The sequence below is a fragment of the Netta rufina genome (genome assembly GCF_964035555.1).
Source record: "Netta rufina genome assembly, chromosome: 29".
Taxonomy (NCBI): Eukaryota; Metazoa; Chordata; class Aves; order Anseriformes; family Anatidae; genus Netta; species Netta rufina.
Window position 1 is genome coordinate 3514343 of NC_140153.1, and position 16629 is coordinate 3530971.

General features: G+C 54.4%; 2 protein-coding genes across 2 annotated transcripts; both read left to right on the top strand.

Moving 5' to 3' along the window:
- Positions 1–2959: 2959 nt before the first annotated feature.
- On the top strand, positions 2960–8363 carry LOC311219991 (methanethiol oxidase-like; the record flags this gene model as incomplete). Its single annotated transcript, XM_084303345.1, has 12 exons — positions 2960–2963; positions 3533–3586; positions 3941–4053; positions 4581–4766; positions 5258–5378; positions 5870–6052; positions 6388–6572; positions 6865–6943; positions 7111–7232; positions 7330–7422; positions 7545–7663; positions 8201–8363. 12 exons carry the CDS (start codon positions 2960–2962, stop codon positions 8361–8363), a joined length of 1422 nt encoding a protein of 473 aa, XP_084159471.1.
- A 2641-nt stretch (positions 8364–11004) lies between these two features.
- LOC311219837 (methanethiol oxidase-like) lies at positions 11005–15717 on the top strand (the record flags this gene model as incomplete). The annotated part of the gene is made up of 11 exons (XM_084303122.1): positions 11005–11047; positions 12409–12521; positions 12873–13058; positions 13225–13345; positions 13541–13723; positions 14069–14247; positions 14710–14788; positions 14871–14992; positions 15093–15185; positions 15352–15470; positions 15555–15717. Exons 1-11 carry the CDS (start codon positions 11041–11043, stop codon positions 15715–15717), a joined length of 1365 nt encoding a protein of 454 aa, XP_084159248.1. The 5' UTR covers positions 11005–11040.
- Between the last annotated feature and the right edge of the window lie 912 nt (positions 15718–16629).

Genomic DNA, 16629 nt, shown 5'->3' on the forward strand with positions numbered 1-16629 from the left:
GGGGCACTGGTGATAATGAGAGTCCTTCCAAACTCTGGTGCTCCTTTCGTGCACAGTACCTACCTGAACTATCTGAATCTGGTAGAAGGCTGTAAGAAGAGTAAGGAGGCAGGCCAAAAGGATAGGAAAGGGGGATTTCAGAATGCAGGATCGTGAGCAACGCTGAGATACACCAGGGCACCTCCAGGATTATATTCGAGGATCAGGTGGGAAGGGACAGGGCGTCCACCCTGGAGAGCTGGGGAAAGGTCACAGGGTGGTCCCATCATTGGGGGAGTTGTTGCTTGGGTGCTAAGAGAAGCCTCAGTGTCCTCAGTGAAGCAGGGTCTTCTCCCAGCACATTCAGTGTGCAGTGCCAGTCCACGCCAGAATGCTTCACTCCGTCATGCCCATGATCACAATGACAGCATGTTCGTCCCTATCAGGGTTGGAAGTGATGGGCAGGAGGAGGGACAGAGCTGCCACCACGGTCTGGGCTGCACCAGAAAGCCCCCGGTTGCTTTTCCATGTCACAGCTTCCTACCTGTGCCTGCCACAGGGAGCTCTTCTTGGGCTGGTAGCAGGCTGTAGCAATGTTGTTCCCCACCAACCATTGCTTGCGTTCCTGTTGGTGTTGCTGAGCCTGCTCTTATCCTTCTTCCTATCAGCTTTAATTAGAAAACTCTACGCCCCACAGCTTGGTTTTGTGAGGGATGCCAAAGACGTCACCGAGGAAAGCCAACTAGGATGACCAGCACACTGTTAATGAGCAGCAGACTAATGAAGTTTTTAATTAGCAGGTGTACAGGCACAAGAAGGTGCATTGAGACATGCACAGGGTGACTGCAAAAGCACTCTGTCAGGGGCAGCAGCCAAGCCCCTGATGTTGCCTCTGACGGAGCAGCCGCTGCAGCTGCACCCTGCCATCAGGCCTGAGTGTCCTTCAGTGGGCAGCATCCCCTGGTGCCCATTTTCTGGAGCACATCTTCAGGCTGTGCCAGCCTGAAAGTCAAATTCCGTGGAAAAAATGAGCGTGAGCCTGTGTGCCAGTCATTTTGCCTTTGCTGCCACCTGACCCGAAAGCGTTTGGCAAGCCCAATCACACGGAAGGTGATTCCAGTGCGTTTCACTGCCGTGCATGTATTTCCCCCCACTCCTACGTGTTACTCTCAGGTCATCAAGGCAGAAGGGCAGTCCTGGGCTTTGATCTTGATGGCATTTCTTGACCCCTCCTGGTGTTGGCAGAGGATGTAATTTCTTTCACAGGAGCCACTCTTGCCTTGAGTGGGACTCCACTTCTCTGGCAGCTAATCAAACAGGGTTTTGTGCCGCTGCTTTGCATGCTTTGTGCTCTCCTCCGTGATGGTCTTTTACCAACTTCTTCTTGTCTTACAGAGAAACTTGACGTAGCTGGGCAGCAGCAGTGGCAGCACGAACTGTCCATTGATGGTTTGCGTGGAAGGGTCCAGCTGTGGCAGGTAACAACCCCTCTTCAGCCTGCCTTTGCCCTTGGCAGTGAAACTGATGAGGCGCATTTGTGCTGAACAGATCACGAGTTCTTGTAAGAATCCTTGGGCAATGGTGTCAGCTTGATGCTCCTCTCTCACAGAAAAGACCAAGAGTTTGGCTGCTCCCGTGTCCCTCTGTCACCTGTTTAGAGAGCTGTGCTGAAGCCAGAGCCATTAATTAGAGCCTGGGCGAGATGTCCTCTCTTCTGATAGGGATCTCCCGAGGGCTTCTTTAGTGGCTCTGTCAGATGTTTCTGCATTCCTACGTGGAGCAATTACTTACCCGATGTAATTTGCCCGCTGATTGAGGAGTTCTTCCACGAGATATGGTACTCGTTCACATTCCGCGGCACTTGGTGGATTGTAGGGCTTTGTGCCACCCAGTCAGGACCCTGTCCCAGGAACCCATGGAGCTGTGCAGTTTGTCCAAGCAGGTGGACATGGAGACACCTCCAGCATCAGTTTTCCTTGGCATCGTTCTGCTTCAGGGAGGTGCAGAGAGGATGTGGCCACTGCTGCAGTGCCGTGTTGTGATGCCGACCTGCCCTGAATCCTCGAGGTCCCTATTTTTCACACGTCGACTGACTCTCCCGTGTGCAGGTGCAAGCCTGAGAGGCAGCTGGCATGTCTTGATCCTCAGATGTGCTGGACCAAGACTGGCACAGAATGTACATCCTGAGGCATCCGTCCCTGGCCATAGTTGTCTTCTGAGTGCTTGGGAGCTGGTGGCAACTCCTCAGGTCTCCTGTGAGCTCAGTACTGGTGGAGCCCCTGCCTCTCGGAATCCCTGGATCCCGGTTCTTCCGAGCTCAGGAAGTCTTCTTCACGGGTGGAGGAACCTGTGGGCCTGGCTTTCTGAGCTGGTGGCAGGGAGCCCGTGTCTTCCTCTGAGCCCTCAAACAGAGACGTGCCTTGTGTCAGGGTCCAGATTTTGGAGGTGCCTTTGGTGGCCTCCATGAGTTCAAGCCTCGTAATTTCCAGGAGGCTGCTGGTGGGGCCAATTATCTAGCTGGGCTTCTCATCCCTCGTGTGGAATTTGCAATCGCTGCACATTTCTATTGCAAGAAGCTGGGCATGGGGGATGGCTTTAATTAGCTTGTGTCTTGGCTGGGCCATGGAGGCCTCCAGAGCCCAAAGAAGTCCCAGTGGAGATGAGCAGGGCCCCAGGATCAGATAGGGGTGGCTTGTGCTTCAGGAAAGGACCTGCATGGACTAGCAGATTTTTCCTCTAGATTGGTGGTTAGCAAGGCGGAAACAAGCCACAGCGCTGGTCTGGCACCTCCCAAACGCTTGGGAACAGTCGCTCCTCCCTTGGCAGCCTGCTTTCTGCCCCCCACCCCTTAGTCGTGTATATAAGGGCCCTCCGAGCAGCCCTGGCACTACACGACCCACTCCAGCAAGGCAGACAGCAAGCTGCTCCTCCAGCCCCAGCACCTCTGCTCTTGAGGACAGTGAACCAGAAGGCCTTCAGCATGGGTAAGAAACGCTCTGCAGCCTCCCCACAGCAGCTCCGTGCCTTCTCGCTCCATCCTGGCCCTGGCTCCAGCCTCTGCCTGGGGCTGCAGACATCCCACCTTGAAGCCAAGTCCCACTTGTGGACTGGGAGCTTTGTTCCTCTGCAGCGCTGCAGGAAGGTGGGACTGAAGCCTGGGGCTTTGCCTGACAGGGCACAAAGGTGTCTTTCATCTTGCTACTGGTCTGCTTCCAGGGGCTTAGCTTTGCTCATTCCAACCCCCCTGCCTTGGGCAGGGACATCTCCCACCACACCAGCTTGCTCAAGGCTTCATCCAACCTGGCCTTGAGCACTTCAGGGATGGGGCATCCACAGCTGCTCTGGGCAACCTGTGCCAGTGCCTCACAGCCCTCATAGTGAAGAATTTCTGCCTTATATCTAGTCTAAATCTACACAAGTAGATGCTGGTCAGAGGTCCCCACTGATGACGAGGGTGGGCGAAGGTCCGCTGGGTGGGATGGAGCCTTTTGAACTGACAGCATTTAAGGACGTGGATGTTTCTCCTTTCACTTTTCTCTTTTTCTCAACTCAGACAGATGCAAACTTCAGTGCTATGACTACCCCGTCTGCCCGGACGTTGTGAAAGGCAAGTCCTCTCAGGAATGTTTGGAAAGGGGGGCGTTTGTGAAAGGGGGGGTGTTAGCTTCAGACTGGATGATGACAAAGCCTGAGTCTTTTAGAGACCACCGTTCATTAATTGCATGTGCTGAGTCCCTTCCCTCGGTGGGAGAAAACTGGAGCTGTGCAGTGATCAGTTTGTGTTGTGTTCTCAGCTCTGGGCCAGTAGTGAGCCAGGGCTGGGCAGTTGTCATTGACCAAGGAGGAAGGTTGTAGCTGCAGAAAATGTGGCTTAGTCTTATCTGAGAGTCTGCTGAAGTTTTTTATTTACCTTTACTCTTATTTCATGGCACATTTTAACACAAGTTTTCCATATACCTAGCTCCTAGAGAGGAGCTTGCATATGTGACCTGTACTTACCGAGAAACATGCATCAACCAACCTGACTTCTTGGCCACTGTTGATCTCAACCCCAGATCTCCGTATTACTGCCAGGTACCTGTGCCTACACTGCTTTATTTGCAGTGATGACCAGATGCTTACTCCATGTTTCACAACATGTACTCTATTCTGCTGTCCCGTGTGCCTGACTCTAGCTGAATCTTCTGCATCTCTGTGTCCCAACTCATTTCCAGAGCATCTTTGTGCTTCTATTCAACTTCTGGTTTGAATCTCCTGCCTATGACTGTTCAACAGGGAAAATAGTTCCTAGTGACCCAGGAGAATGAGAGTATCCAGCACTTTCAGCATGTTTCTATTGTACTGCAATTTCAGAGATGCTATAAGGCACTGAACCAAGCAGTCTGATGTCATGCTAAATGGGAAATCAGCAATTATCTGTCTCTGAAGGATGCTAGGCAGATTCTTTATTTACATCCATTCTTCTTCTTTGAAATGACCTTTACACAGATCTTCTTTGGTGCAGGGAACAGTATTATCACCTCTAAGTTGTTGGATGCATTAATGTCCCCTTTTCTCCCTGCCTCCCTGACTGAACCCTAACTTTGCCTTTGACTGCCTAGGTGATCCACCGCCTGCCCATGCCCAACCTCAAAGACGAGCTGCATTCCTCAGGGTGGAGCGCTGGCTGCGTCTGCTTTGACAATATCACAACAAAAAGGAACAAGCTGATTCTCCCCTGTTTGATTTCTTCCCGTATTTACGTGGTGGATGTGGGTTCACAGTGCCGGGCTCCCAAGCTGTGTAAGGTATGCCTGAGCTGATTCAAAGGCAACTTTCTGGGAAGGACTTGGGAACTGGTGCTTCTGGAATAATGCACAGGGAAGAAGGTTTTCCTCCTCTTCTTTTCTTCCCCCTGATTTTAGAGACCTGGGTCATGGTTCCCCCTCGGCTTTCTCCTTCTCAGGCTGAGGGGAGGCTCCCATCCCCATTTTCTTGCCTTCCCTGTGCCTGTTGCATTCAGGGAGTGTCTAATAACTGGAAGCCATGTAGCACCCCATGCCTGGCCCCCATCCCAAAGAGTAAGGTGGGCAAATAAGCTCTTACAAGTTGCTGCATTCATGTTGTCCTTGTAAAGGAGAGCTCAGTGGCTTCTTCGCTTCTTTCCAAGGATGAGCAAGGCCTAGCAGGTGTGATTTCTTCGAAAGAAAACTCCTGTGAACATCAGAAATCTCAGATGGCAAAGACTCTGCTACATAGTGTGAAATGAGGCTTACATCTGTGTGTCCTCTTTTTCCAGATGATTGAGCCAGTGGATGTCTTCTGGAAGTGCAACAAGGGTCACCTTAGTATAGTTCATAGCCTGCCTAATGGTGATATACTGATTGCCAACATGGGAGATCCAGCTGGCAATGGAAAAGGTATTTTTCCATTAATCATTCCAAAAATGTGATTCTATTAGAAAAATAAGCTTACAAAACACAAACATTCAGAGTGTCAAACAGTAGATGTAGGATAATTTGTGAAAATTCCTAGTCTTTCTTGGCTGCTAAAAGCACAATAACAAGCCACAAGACAGAGGTGCACAGAAGGGACATGAAGAGAAGTGCTAGAGGACATGCTGATCGCCTCTGCAGATTCAAGTATTCCGCCTACCTACTTTACCATGGGGTTCATTCATCACTCCTTGAGAACAGGGAGGTGGGGTGAGCTCTGCCAACACAGATAATTTGGCCAAAGAATGCACACAAGCAAATGTACAGTTGGGATAATTTTTGAAATTTCAAGAAAATTCTGCATGACACAGATGGGATTGAAGATCTTGGACATTTAATTTGGATATTGCACAAACCATCTTACCTAGTTAGAATTGGAGTGTGTGATCTGTTGTGCATACCCTCTTGCATCACAGGAGGATTTATTGTGCTGGATGGAGAGACCTTTGAGCTGAAAGGTAACTGGGAAAACGAGTGCGAGGCCCCCCCAACTGGCTACGACTTCTGGTACCAGCCCCGCCACAACGTTCTCATCAGCTCTGCCGGACTGGTTCCAAAACGTGCGGGGCGTGGATTTAATCCTGATGATTTGAAGAAAGGTGAGAATGGGGATGCAAGCACTGAGCCAGAACTGACCAGGGTCATGGGAGGATGTTGATGCGGTTGCTGAACGGTCCAGAACCGGGGAGAGGGGGCAGGCGGAGTTGTCCCAAAATGGCCCGTTTTACAGGCACTGCCCCAGGACGTTCATCGTCTCTCCTCAAGACAGGCTGGTTCCTGTTCTCTCCCTCTGCTCCCAAAGCCACTGCATTTTGCTGCTGCTAATGCTGGGTAGCCGCTGCCGTGGCTGTCCCTGCCAGGGAGCATTTTTAGGTGTGAGCGATCTCCGTAGCTCCCCTGCCCTCTCCTGACTCTTGCCTTTCCTCTTCCTCAGGGGTCTTTGGGCGCCGCCTGAACGTGTGGAACTTGTCCTGCCGCACCCTGACCCAGTGCTTTGACCTGGGGGAGGACTCTTTGCCCTTGAGCGTTAAGTTCCTCCACAACCCCGATGCTGCTGAGGGCTATGTCAGCTGTGCCCTGAGTGGCATCATCTACCGCTTCTACAAGACTTGTTGTGAGGCAAGTATTCTGCCAGCAGCCACCAGAAACCCAGGCGTGAAGTAGGCACTGCACCCAGACTCTCTGAATTTAAGAAGCGATTGGACTGTGCACTTAGGCACATGCTCTAAAATTTTGGGGAGAGCTGTGCGGTGCCAGGAGTTGGACTCAATGATCCTTAGGGGTCCCTTCCACCTCGAGATATTCTATGATTCTACAATCTGCCTGGCTGTGCAAGTGGGCGAGCGCAGGGGAGGGCTCTGGCCTGAGCAGCCAGGAATGCCCACGGCACGGTGTTTGTGCTCCTTTGCAGAGAGACACCTGGTCAGTAGAGGAGGCGATTCAGATACCAGCCAAGGACGTGTCGGGATGGATTCTCTGCAAGATGCCAGGTTGGTGAGCCCTGAGGTGGAGTTGCCCTTTTCCTCTCGGAGCGTTGCGTTGTGCAGCCTGGCAAAGCCCAACGGCTGTGCCCTGTAAACCCAATGCACGCCGTGCCAGAGGGGCTGAGTTTTCTGCTGACGCCGCCTCCTCCAGAGTTCTTTTTTCTGTGCCCTAGCTTTCACAGCCGACATGGTCATCTCCTTGGATGACAAATACCTGTATCTCAGCAACTGGCTGCACGGAGACATCCGCCAGTATGACATCTCCAAAACCTGCAAGCCCAGGCTGGTGGGACAGGTAAGGACGGGCAGAGGGGCTTGCAGCATTGCTTCCTTATCAGTACCTGGTGGTGGTTACAAGACAAACCACACATCTCCCACTGCCTTGCTTCCAGGTGTTTGTGGGAGGCAGCATCCTCAGAGGCGGGCCCGTGACTGTGTGTAGAGATGAAGAGCTGAAGTGCCAGCCGGAGCCCTTGGTGATCAAGGTGAGCTGTGTTAGGAGGGGAGGCAGCCATTGTGCTCTGCTTCTCTGCTCTGCTGCCTCTGCTTTTGCTTGTCTGCTGAGAGAAAGAAGCCCTGACATCACTGCTCTCTGTTGTGCCTCCAGTGCAAGAGGGTGTACGGTGGCCCTTGTAAGATGCAGCTCAGCTTGGATGGCAAGAGGCTGTACGTCACCAACTCCTTCTACAGCACGTGGGACAAGCAGTTCTACCCGAACGTGGTCAGGTAGGAGATCTGGGGGAGGAAAGGGGCCTCTTTTGCAAGGCCTCCTTGCTAGAAGTGGGGAAGGTGCCTCACCCGGGGGACTGCAAGGAATCCCTTGCGCTTGCTCTTGTTGAATTGCACACGCAATTGTCTCCCATGCACCTCTGAACCTGCTCCCTGTGTGGAGCTGCAGTGGCAGGGCTTGGCTTGGGAGCGCGTACATTGATCGGCCTTGCAGGTGGAGTGAATCCATCTGTGGGTCTCTCAGAGCCAGGCCGCGGCTCTGCTCCACCAGAGGCGTTTTGGTTTAGTAACGATGACCTCCAACACAAAGGCAAGCTGCAGCCTGTCTGTCACATCATGCCTGGCAGTTTACTCGCCTCCGGTGAGAATTCAGCACGGAGCCATGGGTGCTGGTGTTAGCCACTGCTGGGAGTGAGCCTCTGCTGTCTTCTCTGTGGAGAAGACAAGATGTCACGGAGAATGCCTCCACCTCATGAAGGGCATGAAGGGCCCCGTGTGCTTGTCTGTAATACCTGCTCTCTCACCCCCCTGCAGGGAAGGCTCTGTCATGCTGCAGATTGATGTGGACACTGAGAAAGGAGGCCTGACCGTGAACAAGAACTTCCTGGTGGATTTCGGAAAGGAACCCAATGGGCCTTGCCTTGCCCATTCTATCCGCTTCCCTTGCGGAGATTCCACCTCCGACATCTTGGCCTAGACGCCATCGCCTAGACTTCCTTCTCGCTGATCTGAGTTGCTGTTCTTCATCCAGGTCATTCCTGGACAGTTTTTCTTTGGTGCAAGAGCACTTGAGGCTTGCTTGTGGCATGCTTGGGTCAGTATTGTATTACAGCCAAAGGAGCGAGTAGTGCTTTAATCTGAAAAGAGGTGCCTGTTTCCTGACACTGGTTTGCTCTTGTGTTCTGCTTTAAACACAAATAAAATTGTTCTTTGCATCACCTAGATCTTCACGTGTCTTACTTCATTGAACCTTTCTATAATGTTTTCAGCAGTGGTTAATGATAAGGTTGACATTTGGGAAATCACTTCTACAGGATCACTGGATCACCTTTTGGTGCCAATCCTGAGGAGCTGTGGGCCAGCAGCCTTCCATGAGAGAGGGCATTAGTGTTAGAGCTTGCTGATTTTCTGGTCTGCACCTGGGGTGAGCACTGGCAGGGACAGGGCAGCAACTTGCTGCTAAAGATGTGCCTGTAGAGGCTGAGAGCCTGCTGCACTGCCCGTGAGACCGAGCCTGCAGACACTCAGCTCTGCAGCCAGAAGCAGCAGCAGACACTGACTAAGTTAGATGTGTCATGGGGAAAACTGTTACTCTGCTCCTGCCCTCCTTCCAGCCTGCAAATTAACATCCCACAGTAAACATTCGTCCTGCAATTAAAAGAAACCCAGTCCTCATTTTTCATTTTTCCTAGTGATTAACATCTGCAACCTCGTAAAATTATTTCTGTGGTTGGAAATGCAAGCACTTGCCCATCTCTCATGAGGGGCACCCCATGGGGAAACTCAGGACAGTGCTTCTAGCAGAGAATCAGAGGAGAGGAGCTGCCTGCTTTCTCTCTGTGGCTAAAAGCCCTTGTTTTGAATTTCACAAGAACATATGTACTACAGAGCGCAGCCACAGCCATGTCCTCTTCCCCGTGGGAAGGGAGGAGATGCTGGTAGCTCTGAAATAGCTTCCCTGCACGATCCCAGTGCTGAAAGACGCTGAAGGCTGCCCCAGTACCTCCCACACCCCGGGGCATGAGGATCCTCCCCTTGGTGTCCTTTTCACACCATGCTGCTCCCCATCCCACTCCCTATATATTTGAACCCTGCAGAGCTGCGTCTCCTCACTCGACTGGCTCCTACTAGGCAGCATGCAGGCAGGATCACCTCCTTCTGCTTCTCACCAGCAGGTGAAATCCTCCAGCACGGCCTCCAGCACCGGTAAGAGATCTCTTGCTTGGCTGCAGCTTGCTCTCAAGAGGAGCAGGCTTGGGGCTGTTTGGTGGCCGGCTGCCTACTGGCTGTGGGCTCCAAAACTCAGCTCTGGAGCCTCCAAAACTTACCCTGAGTTGGGTCTTGAGGTTTTATTACTGTGACACCCAGACAGCATAAAGTAGAAAGATGTGTGGGGATGAGCGTGGTGTCTTCTCTGCCAGGAGAGCATTTCTTTTTTCAAGCTACTATAAGTGCCAGAAAGTGTTTAGGCAGACTGATGATTAAATGCCTTCTAACTATTTTTATTTAATTTATTCCCATTATATTCACCTGCAACACACTGTGCTCGTTACAATCAGCCATACCATGACAGGGAGTCCTCAGTGCAAAGTTTGGGTTTAATGGGGCTTTTCCTGCAGGGCTAATATGAGGGGAAGGAGGAAGAAAGGCAGCATGGTGGTACCACAGTGCTTCAGGTCGGAGCAGGGACCTGCATGCTGGTGTCCTGTGCTCTCTGCAGAACGTGATGTCCTCAGGGACTGCAGGAGAAAACCCTAAAAAACAAACAAGAAACCGAGTCAGCAAAGCTGAGTAGTAGAGTTTAGCTGCAGGTTTCCTCCCTCTCCTCAGGCTTGCCATCATAAATGGGGAAAAGGGATCCTTTTGGAGGTGGTGGTTGTTTCCTAAAAAGTTCTCATCCCCCTGCACTAAGGACGCTTTCCTTGACTGTTTTGAAGTCTGTTGGAGGGTGAGGCTGGATGGGTTCGAAGCACCCAGAGACCAGCAGCAGGATGGGGCTGGGGCTGACGTGGAGGCCGATGTCTCCAGCCCTGAATGCTGTGGGAGCAGGGGCTTCGTGTGGGAAGCTCAGCACTCACGCCCCCGGGCAAGGCACTGCAGAGGGGGGCAGAGTGGAGAGAAGCAGCTTTGAGCCCCGTACCTTTCTGCACTAGATTTGTATGGCACCTCTCCTATGGAGGCAGGCTGAGGGAGCTGGGGGTGCTGAGCCTGGAGAAGAGAAGGCTCCAGGGAGACTCAGAGCAGCCTGCCAGTCCCTAAAGGGGGCTATAGGAAAGCTGGGGAGAGACTCTGTCAGGGAGTGCAGTGGGGGCATCAGGGTAGCAGCTTGAAGCAGAAGAGGGCAGGTTTGGCTCAGATACCAGGAAGAAATTCTTTACTCCAAGGGTGCTGAGGCACTGGAGCATGTTGCCAAGAGAAGCTGTGGGTGCCCCATCCCTGGGGGGGCCCAAGGCCAGCTGAATGGGGCTTTGGGCAGCCTGGTTTGGGAGAGGTGTCCCTGTCCGTGGAGGAGGGGGGAATATTAGATGATCTTTAAGGTCCCTTCCAACACAAACCATTCTGATTCTGTGATCTAATTGCTGTTTGTTTCTGTTCTTCTCGATTCAGAAAGGTGTGGAGCGTGTGGCCCTGGCTTCGCCTCTCCTCTGGATGCGATGAAAGGCAAGTCCAAAATCCAGGGCTCTCAGGGAAGAGCCCTGTGCTGTCTGTGATTTAGGTGGAGATTAGAACAATGCCTTCAAAGAGGCGTTATCAATTAACTCCGTCCGCCAAAGAGGCTCCCCAGCAAGCGTTGGGGAAGCAAAGAAGTGAAAGTTTTGCATCTGACCTGTCCCAGGGCCAAACTCCAATTGCATAATGACAGCTTGGTCTCAGAACAAACCTTCTTAGGCTTCATAGTGGCTTGGGATGGGTCATAACTTGCATCAAAGTCACCCGTGGCTTCACTGTTCAAAACCAAATGGGATTTAATTTTCTCAGAGGCAACCACACCATATAGGCCCATGACACCACTGCTGGGAGCTCAATGCTCTTGGATCTCCAGGGAGTAGAGAAGGCTGGGGAAGAAGGGGGCACCCTTCCTCTTTCTTTTTTTCCAGGCACCCTCAGGAACACAGCACCACGCTCTGCTCCTGATGGCTGGCATTCTGACGGGACAGAGCCTCCTGTAGCGAAAACCAGCCTCACAGGCTTGCAGGCTGCTTGTTCAGGCACTTTGCCTTTTGTTCGCATTGCCAAAACACTAGTGCTCTCATGTGAAGGGACCAATGAAAGCATTGACTGCTGCTATCCTTCCCTTAATCCTCCTCTCCAGTGCTTAGCAAGCACATCTTTGAAACCTTAGACAGCTCTGGAGCTTGATCCTGGTCTGTGATTCCTGTCCCTCAAACATCTTTGAACAAAGCAAACACCAGTGAAGAGCTGAGTCTTTAAAACATGCCTGGATGTTGGCAGGGCTGAATGGTGATTTGAGTTAATAGTAAATAGCATAAATCCCACTGACTCTGCTACTCTGGCAGATTCCCTCGGGACTTTTGATACCCAGGTTCTATCTGGTTGCTGAATAACCCTGGCACCAAAAATCTCTTCAATGTGGACATCAAGCTGGTCAGGCTCACAGGCAGGTGATGAAAAGCTCCTTGGGATGCCTGGGGAGGTGAATTAGGCTCTGCGCTCTGACTGTGCCCTGAACCCTGGCTTTCGGTTCCCTGGCAGCTGCAAGGATGGGGTCCCTGGGTGCCTGGCAGCTGCCCTCGAACCCAAGGCTGACGCAGACACCGCTGTTACGAAAGCTCATAAAGGTGTCATGTTGAAAAGGCGGCTGTTGTCTGCTTTGGATCAGTGACGGAGGTCCCAGGTCACCTCTCCCTGTCCCCACCTCCTCTTCCTCAGCATTTCTCAGACCTGTTCTTCCTCCTGCTTTGCTTTGGCAGCACTTTCTGACACGGCCAGAGACTCCTGCAGGGTGTTCATTCTGCCCAGTGCTTCCTGCTGATGCTCGTGCAACATTTCTGTCTTGAAAGGGCCCCGGGAGGAGATATTATACGTGCCCTGCATCTACAGGAACACCGGCAGGAACAAACCTGACTTTCTGGCCACTGTGGATGTCAATCCCGAATCTCCAAACTATTGCCAGGTACCGAGCGCCTCATCTCTGTGCTAAGCTGGTGGCCGCACACCAGCCAAGGGGAACAGCTCAGTGCAAGCCCTCCCTCACATTCTCCAAAGCTGCAGGCCCGGTACCGAAGGCTGGTGCCTACCCAGCTCTTCCTCAGACTCTGAGCCTTCCTGAGCTTAGGAGATGTAAGGAAAACCCCCTTCGTGTACCATCCTTGGGCTCCCTTGTGCACCAGCACACCCCCGCTGCAGAGTTAGGCTTGCCTGAGGCTTCCTGATCCCATCCATGGCAGTCTGCAATGCTCTGAGCTCCCGGGTCCGATCCATTGGAGTCCTGTGTCCCGGTGTGAGCAGGAATGGCCCTTTGCAGGTGATCCACCGCCTGCCTATGCCCAACCTGGGGGACGAGCTGCACCACTCCGGCTGGAACACCTGCAGCAGCTGCTTCGGGGACACCACCAAGAAGAGGAACCGCCTGATCCTCCCCAGCCTGATCTCCTCCCGCATCTACGTGGTGGATGTAGGAACCGACCCGCGAGCTCCCAGGCTTTTTAAGGTACCCTGGAGGTGGTGCCACGTGCTGGCTCGCCTGCTCAGCATCTGCGGCAGGACAGTGGGGCAGCTCCCACCCATCCGTGGTCGCACCAGCCCCCCGCACCCCTGTGCAGCAGGCACCGTCTCGCCCGCATAGGAGAGGTGACGGAGCCTGTGAACTCCCACAGGTTGTCAACCCAGAGGACGTCTTCTGGAAGTGTAACCTGGGCTACCCCCACACCTCCCACTGCCTGGGCAGCGGTGAAATCATGATCAGCACCCTGGGAGACCCGGCCGGCAATGGGAAAGGTATGGGTCATGCCAGTGCCCCGGGAGAGGGTGCCAGGACAGGAGGAGCAGCACTAGCATCCAGCGCTGTCCTGGAGCCTCCACCAGGCTGGTCTGCAATGCCTTGATCTGCCTATTGCTGTTTGTCTTACAGCACTCCAAGGGGTAATCCGGGTGATTTCCTCACCGCCAGTGCACGTTTGTTTTTTGCTTCAGGTGGCTTTATTCTGCTGGATGGAGAGACCTTTGAGATCAAGGGGAACTGGGAGAAGGGGGACAAGAGCCCCCCGATGGGTTATGACTTCTGGTACCAGCCGCGCCACAATGTCTTGATCAGCACTGAATGGGGAGTCCCGAAATGCCTGGGATATGGGTTTGACCCAAACGATCTGAAGAAAGGTGAGGAAACTTCTGTTTAGGCACTCCAGGAGGGAGATACTGAGCAGGGCTGCAGTGTAGCCCCATTTCAACTCTGTCATGAGTGAGCACTGACCATCTAACAGACCCAGATAAGATTGTCCAAACAGTTTGCTTGCAAAACTGATTTCACACCAGTTCCCAGAGGTCACACCGATTTTACAAAGCCTCAAAAGAGAGCCCCAAAAGCGACCACTGCTGCTGGTGCAGAGCCCACGGGGCCGCCTCTGCACTGAGGTGGGGCTGAGCCCCCCTGGGGCCGTGGCACCTCGGCCGGAGTCCCTGCGCCTCACAGCGTCCCCTCCACCCCCCCTTGCCCCCTCGCAGGGCGCTACGGACGCCGCCTCAACGTGTGGGACTGGACCACTCACACCTACGTCCAGGCCATCGACGTGGGCGAGGATGCGGCGCCCCTGGAGATTCGCTTCCTCCACAACCCGGACGCCGCTGAGGGGTTCGTGGGGTGCACCATCAGCAGCGCCATCCACCGCTTCTACAGGACCGAGGTACCGCTGCCCTGGGAGGGCAAGGGGCGGCGGGCAGGGGGTGCTGGGTACGTGGCAATCTCACCGGAGGACCTGTTCTGACTAGCAGTAGTTTATGCTGAGGTGATTTAATTCAGAGGAGGTTTATTTATACCTTTGTTGTGGATTTACAATAGCTCGAGCAATGTTCCTTCTTAGTGTCTGTTGTGTGTAAAAACAATCCGGGTGAGGAGAACCTCTGCCACCCAACCAGTTAATCCAGCTGGAAGGTCGGACACGTTTTTGGCCCCCAAAACCCTTCCTCATGCCCCAGAGCCCGTCCTCGCGGTTGCTCCGCAGAGCCAGAGATGAGGTTTCCTGCAGCCCACCAAGCAGCCCCAGAGATGGGAGCTGGTGGACATGCACGCGGCATCCGCCCCCGGTCGGGTCTTATCCTGCCTCTGCCCTGCGCACTGAGCCCTCAGGCCGTGCTCTGTCCCGCAGCAAGGAGACTGGGCGGCCGAGAAGGTGATCCAAGTCCCCAGCAAGAAGGTGGAGGGGTGGCTGCTCCCGGACATGCCAAGTAAGTGTGTCCCCATCAGCCGCGGTGCAGCCGCCTGCCCGGGGCTGCCACAGGTGTACAACTCTGCCGTCCCCTTCCCAAGGCTTCATCACCGACATCCTCATCTCGCTGGACGACAGGTTCCTCTACTTCAGCAACTGGCTGCACGGAGACGTCCGCCAGTACGACATCTCCGACACCCGCAGGCCCAGGCTGGTGGGACAGGTGAGGCAGCGCCGGCGTGCCCCGCCACTTCTGCCCCGGCTCGGGGTGGGAGCAGCCCCGCTTCCCCAGCTCGGCCACCCTGAGCTCCGCTCTCCTGCAGGTCTTCGTGGGTGGCAGCATCACCAAGGGAGGGACCGTGACCGTGTGTGGGGACGAGGAGCTGCAGAGCCAGCCGGAGCCCTTTGTCATCCAGGTGAGCTCAGCTTCGTCCTGTCCCACCTCCGCCCTCAGCCTCCAGGCACGCGGGGCGGCGGGGGCAAGCCCGGGGAGCAGGTCCCAGTGCTTCTGCTCCTGCGGCCCGGCCCGAAGCAGGTGGAGGCGTCCCCTGCTCACCTCATCCTCCCCTCCACCTGCTGCAGGGCAGGAGGGTGTCGGGGGGGCCCCAGATGATCCAGCTCAGCCTGGACGGGAAGCGGCTGTACGTCACCACGTCCCTCTACAGCGCCTGGGACCGGCAGTTCTACCCGCAGCTCATCAGGTGGGGGAATCTGGGTGAATTTCGGCAGCCACGGGGATTGGGGAGGCAAGGATCCCCCCTGACCCCGCTCCCACCCCTCCACAGGGACGGCTCTGTCATGCTGCAGCTCGATGTGGACACAGAGAAGGGCGGCCTGACCGTCAACCAGAACTTCTTGGTGGATTTTGGGAAGGAGCCAGGCGGGCCCTGCCTGGCGCACGAGATCCGCTACCCCGGCGGGGACTGCACCTCCGACATCTGGGTGTAGCAGCCCCAGGGCTGGCATGCAGCCGCCCTACACTTCCTACACTTCCTTCCCCTCTCATGGATGCTCTCCCCAAATCTCGGCTTTGCCAGTGGCCTGACCTCCCGCAGTGCCTTCGACACTTAGGGCACAATGGGATGGCAAACCTGGAGATCCCGCTGCTGTCCTTGTTCAAAAGCCCTCCTCCCTGCCAGTGCCACCAGAATCCCACATCCTGCACCCTACATCTCACATCCTGCACCTGCACCCTGCATCCTGCATTCCCTGTTCTGCATCCTGCATCTCACATCTTGCACCCTGCATCCCACATCCCCTATCCCGCATTTCACATCCCACATCTGACATCCTGCACCCCCTATCTTGCATGCGGCTTCCCACACCCTGCATCCTGTATCCCGCATCCCATGTCTCGCATCCTGCCAGCAGCCCCAGCAGCCCGTTCCTGGAGCACGACAGACACTTGCACGCTGCGCTGCTGCCCCCAGAACGCCTCAGTGCCAAAAATCTCAAGGCACAGGAGAGGATGAAGTGATCATCCCCTCAGTGCCCCACGGCTGGGCACTGCTGAAATAAAACAGACGTCTCTGCGCTGCAGCTCACCTCATCTCTAATTGCTTTAAGTCGCTGTTTTCAGGAGTGTGAGGGAGTCAGGGCTGCTCCACAGGTAACCCTTCCTGAACAGGGAGCAGGAGCCCCCTGGGCAGCTCCTTCCTCGGGGGGGGAAGCTGCTGCTGTGTGTACAGTACTGCACGCACTGCTCACACATGCATTGTGTGCACGCTGCACCCAGTGCCCAGCACACGCACAGCTCACACACGTTGCAAACTCACACTACAAACATGGTGCACGCAGGCGCTTTGTGCACACGTGCATACATTGCATGTACATATGCACCGTGCGCACTGCACACCAGTG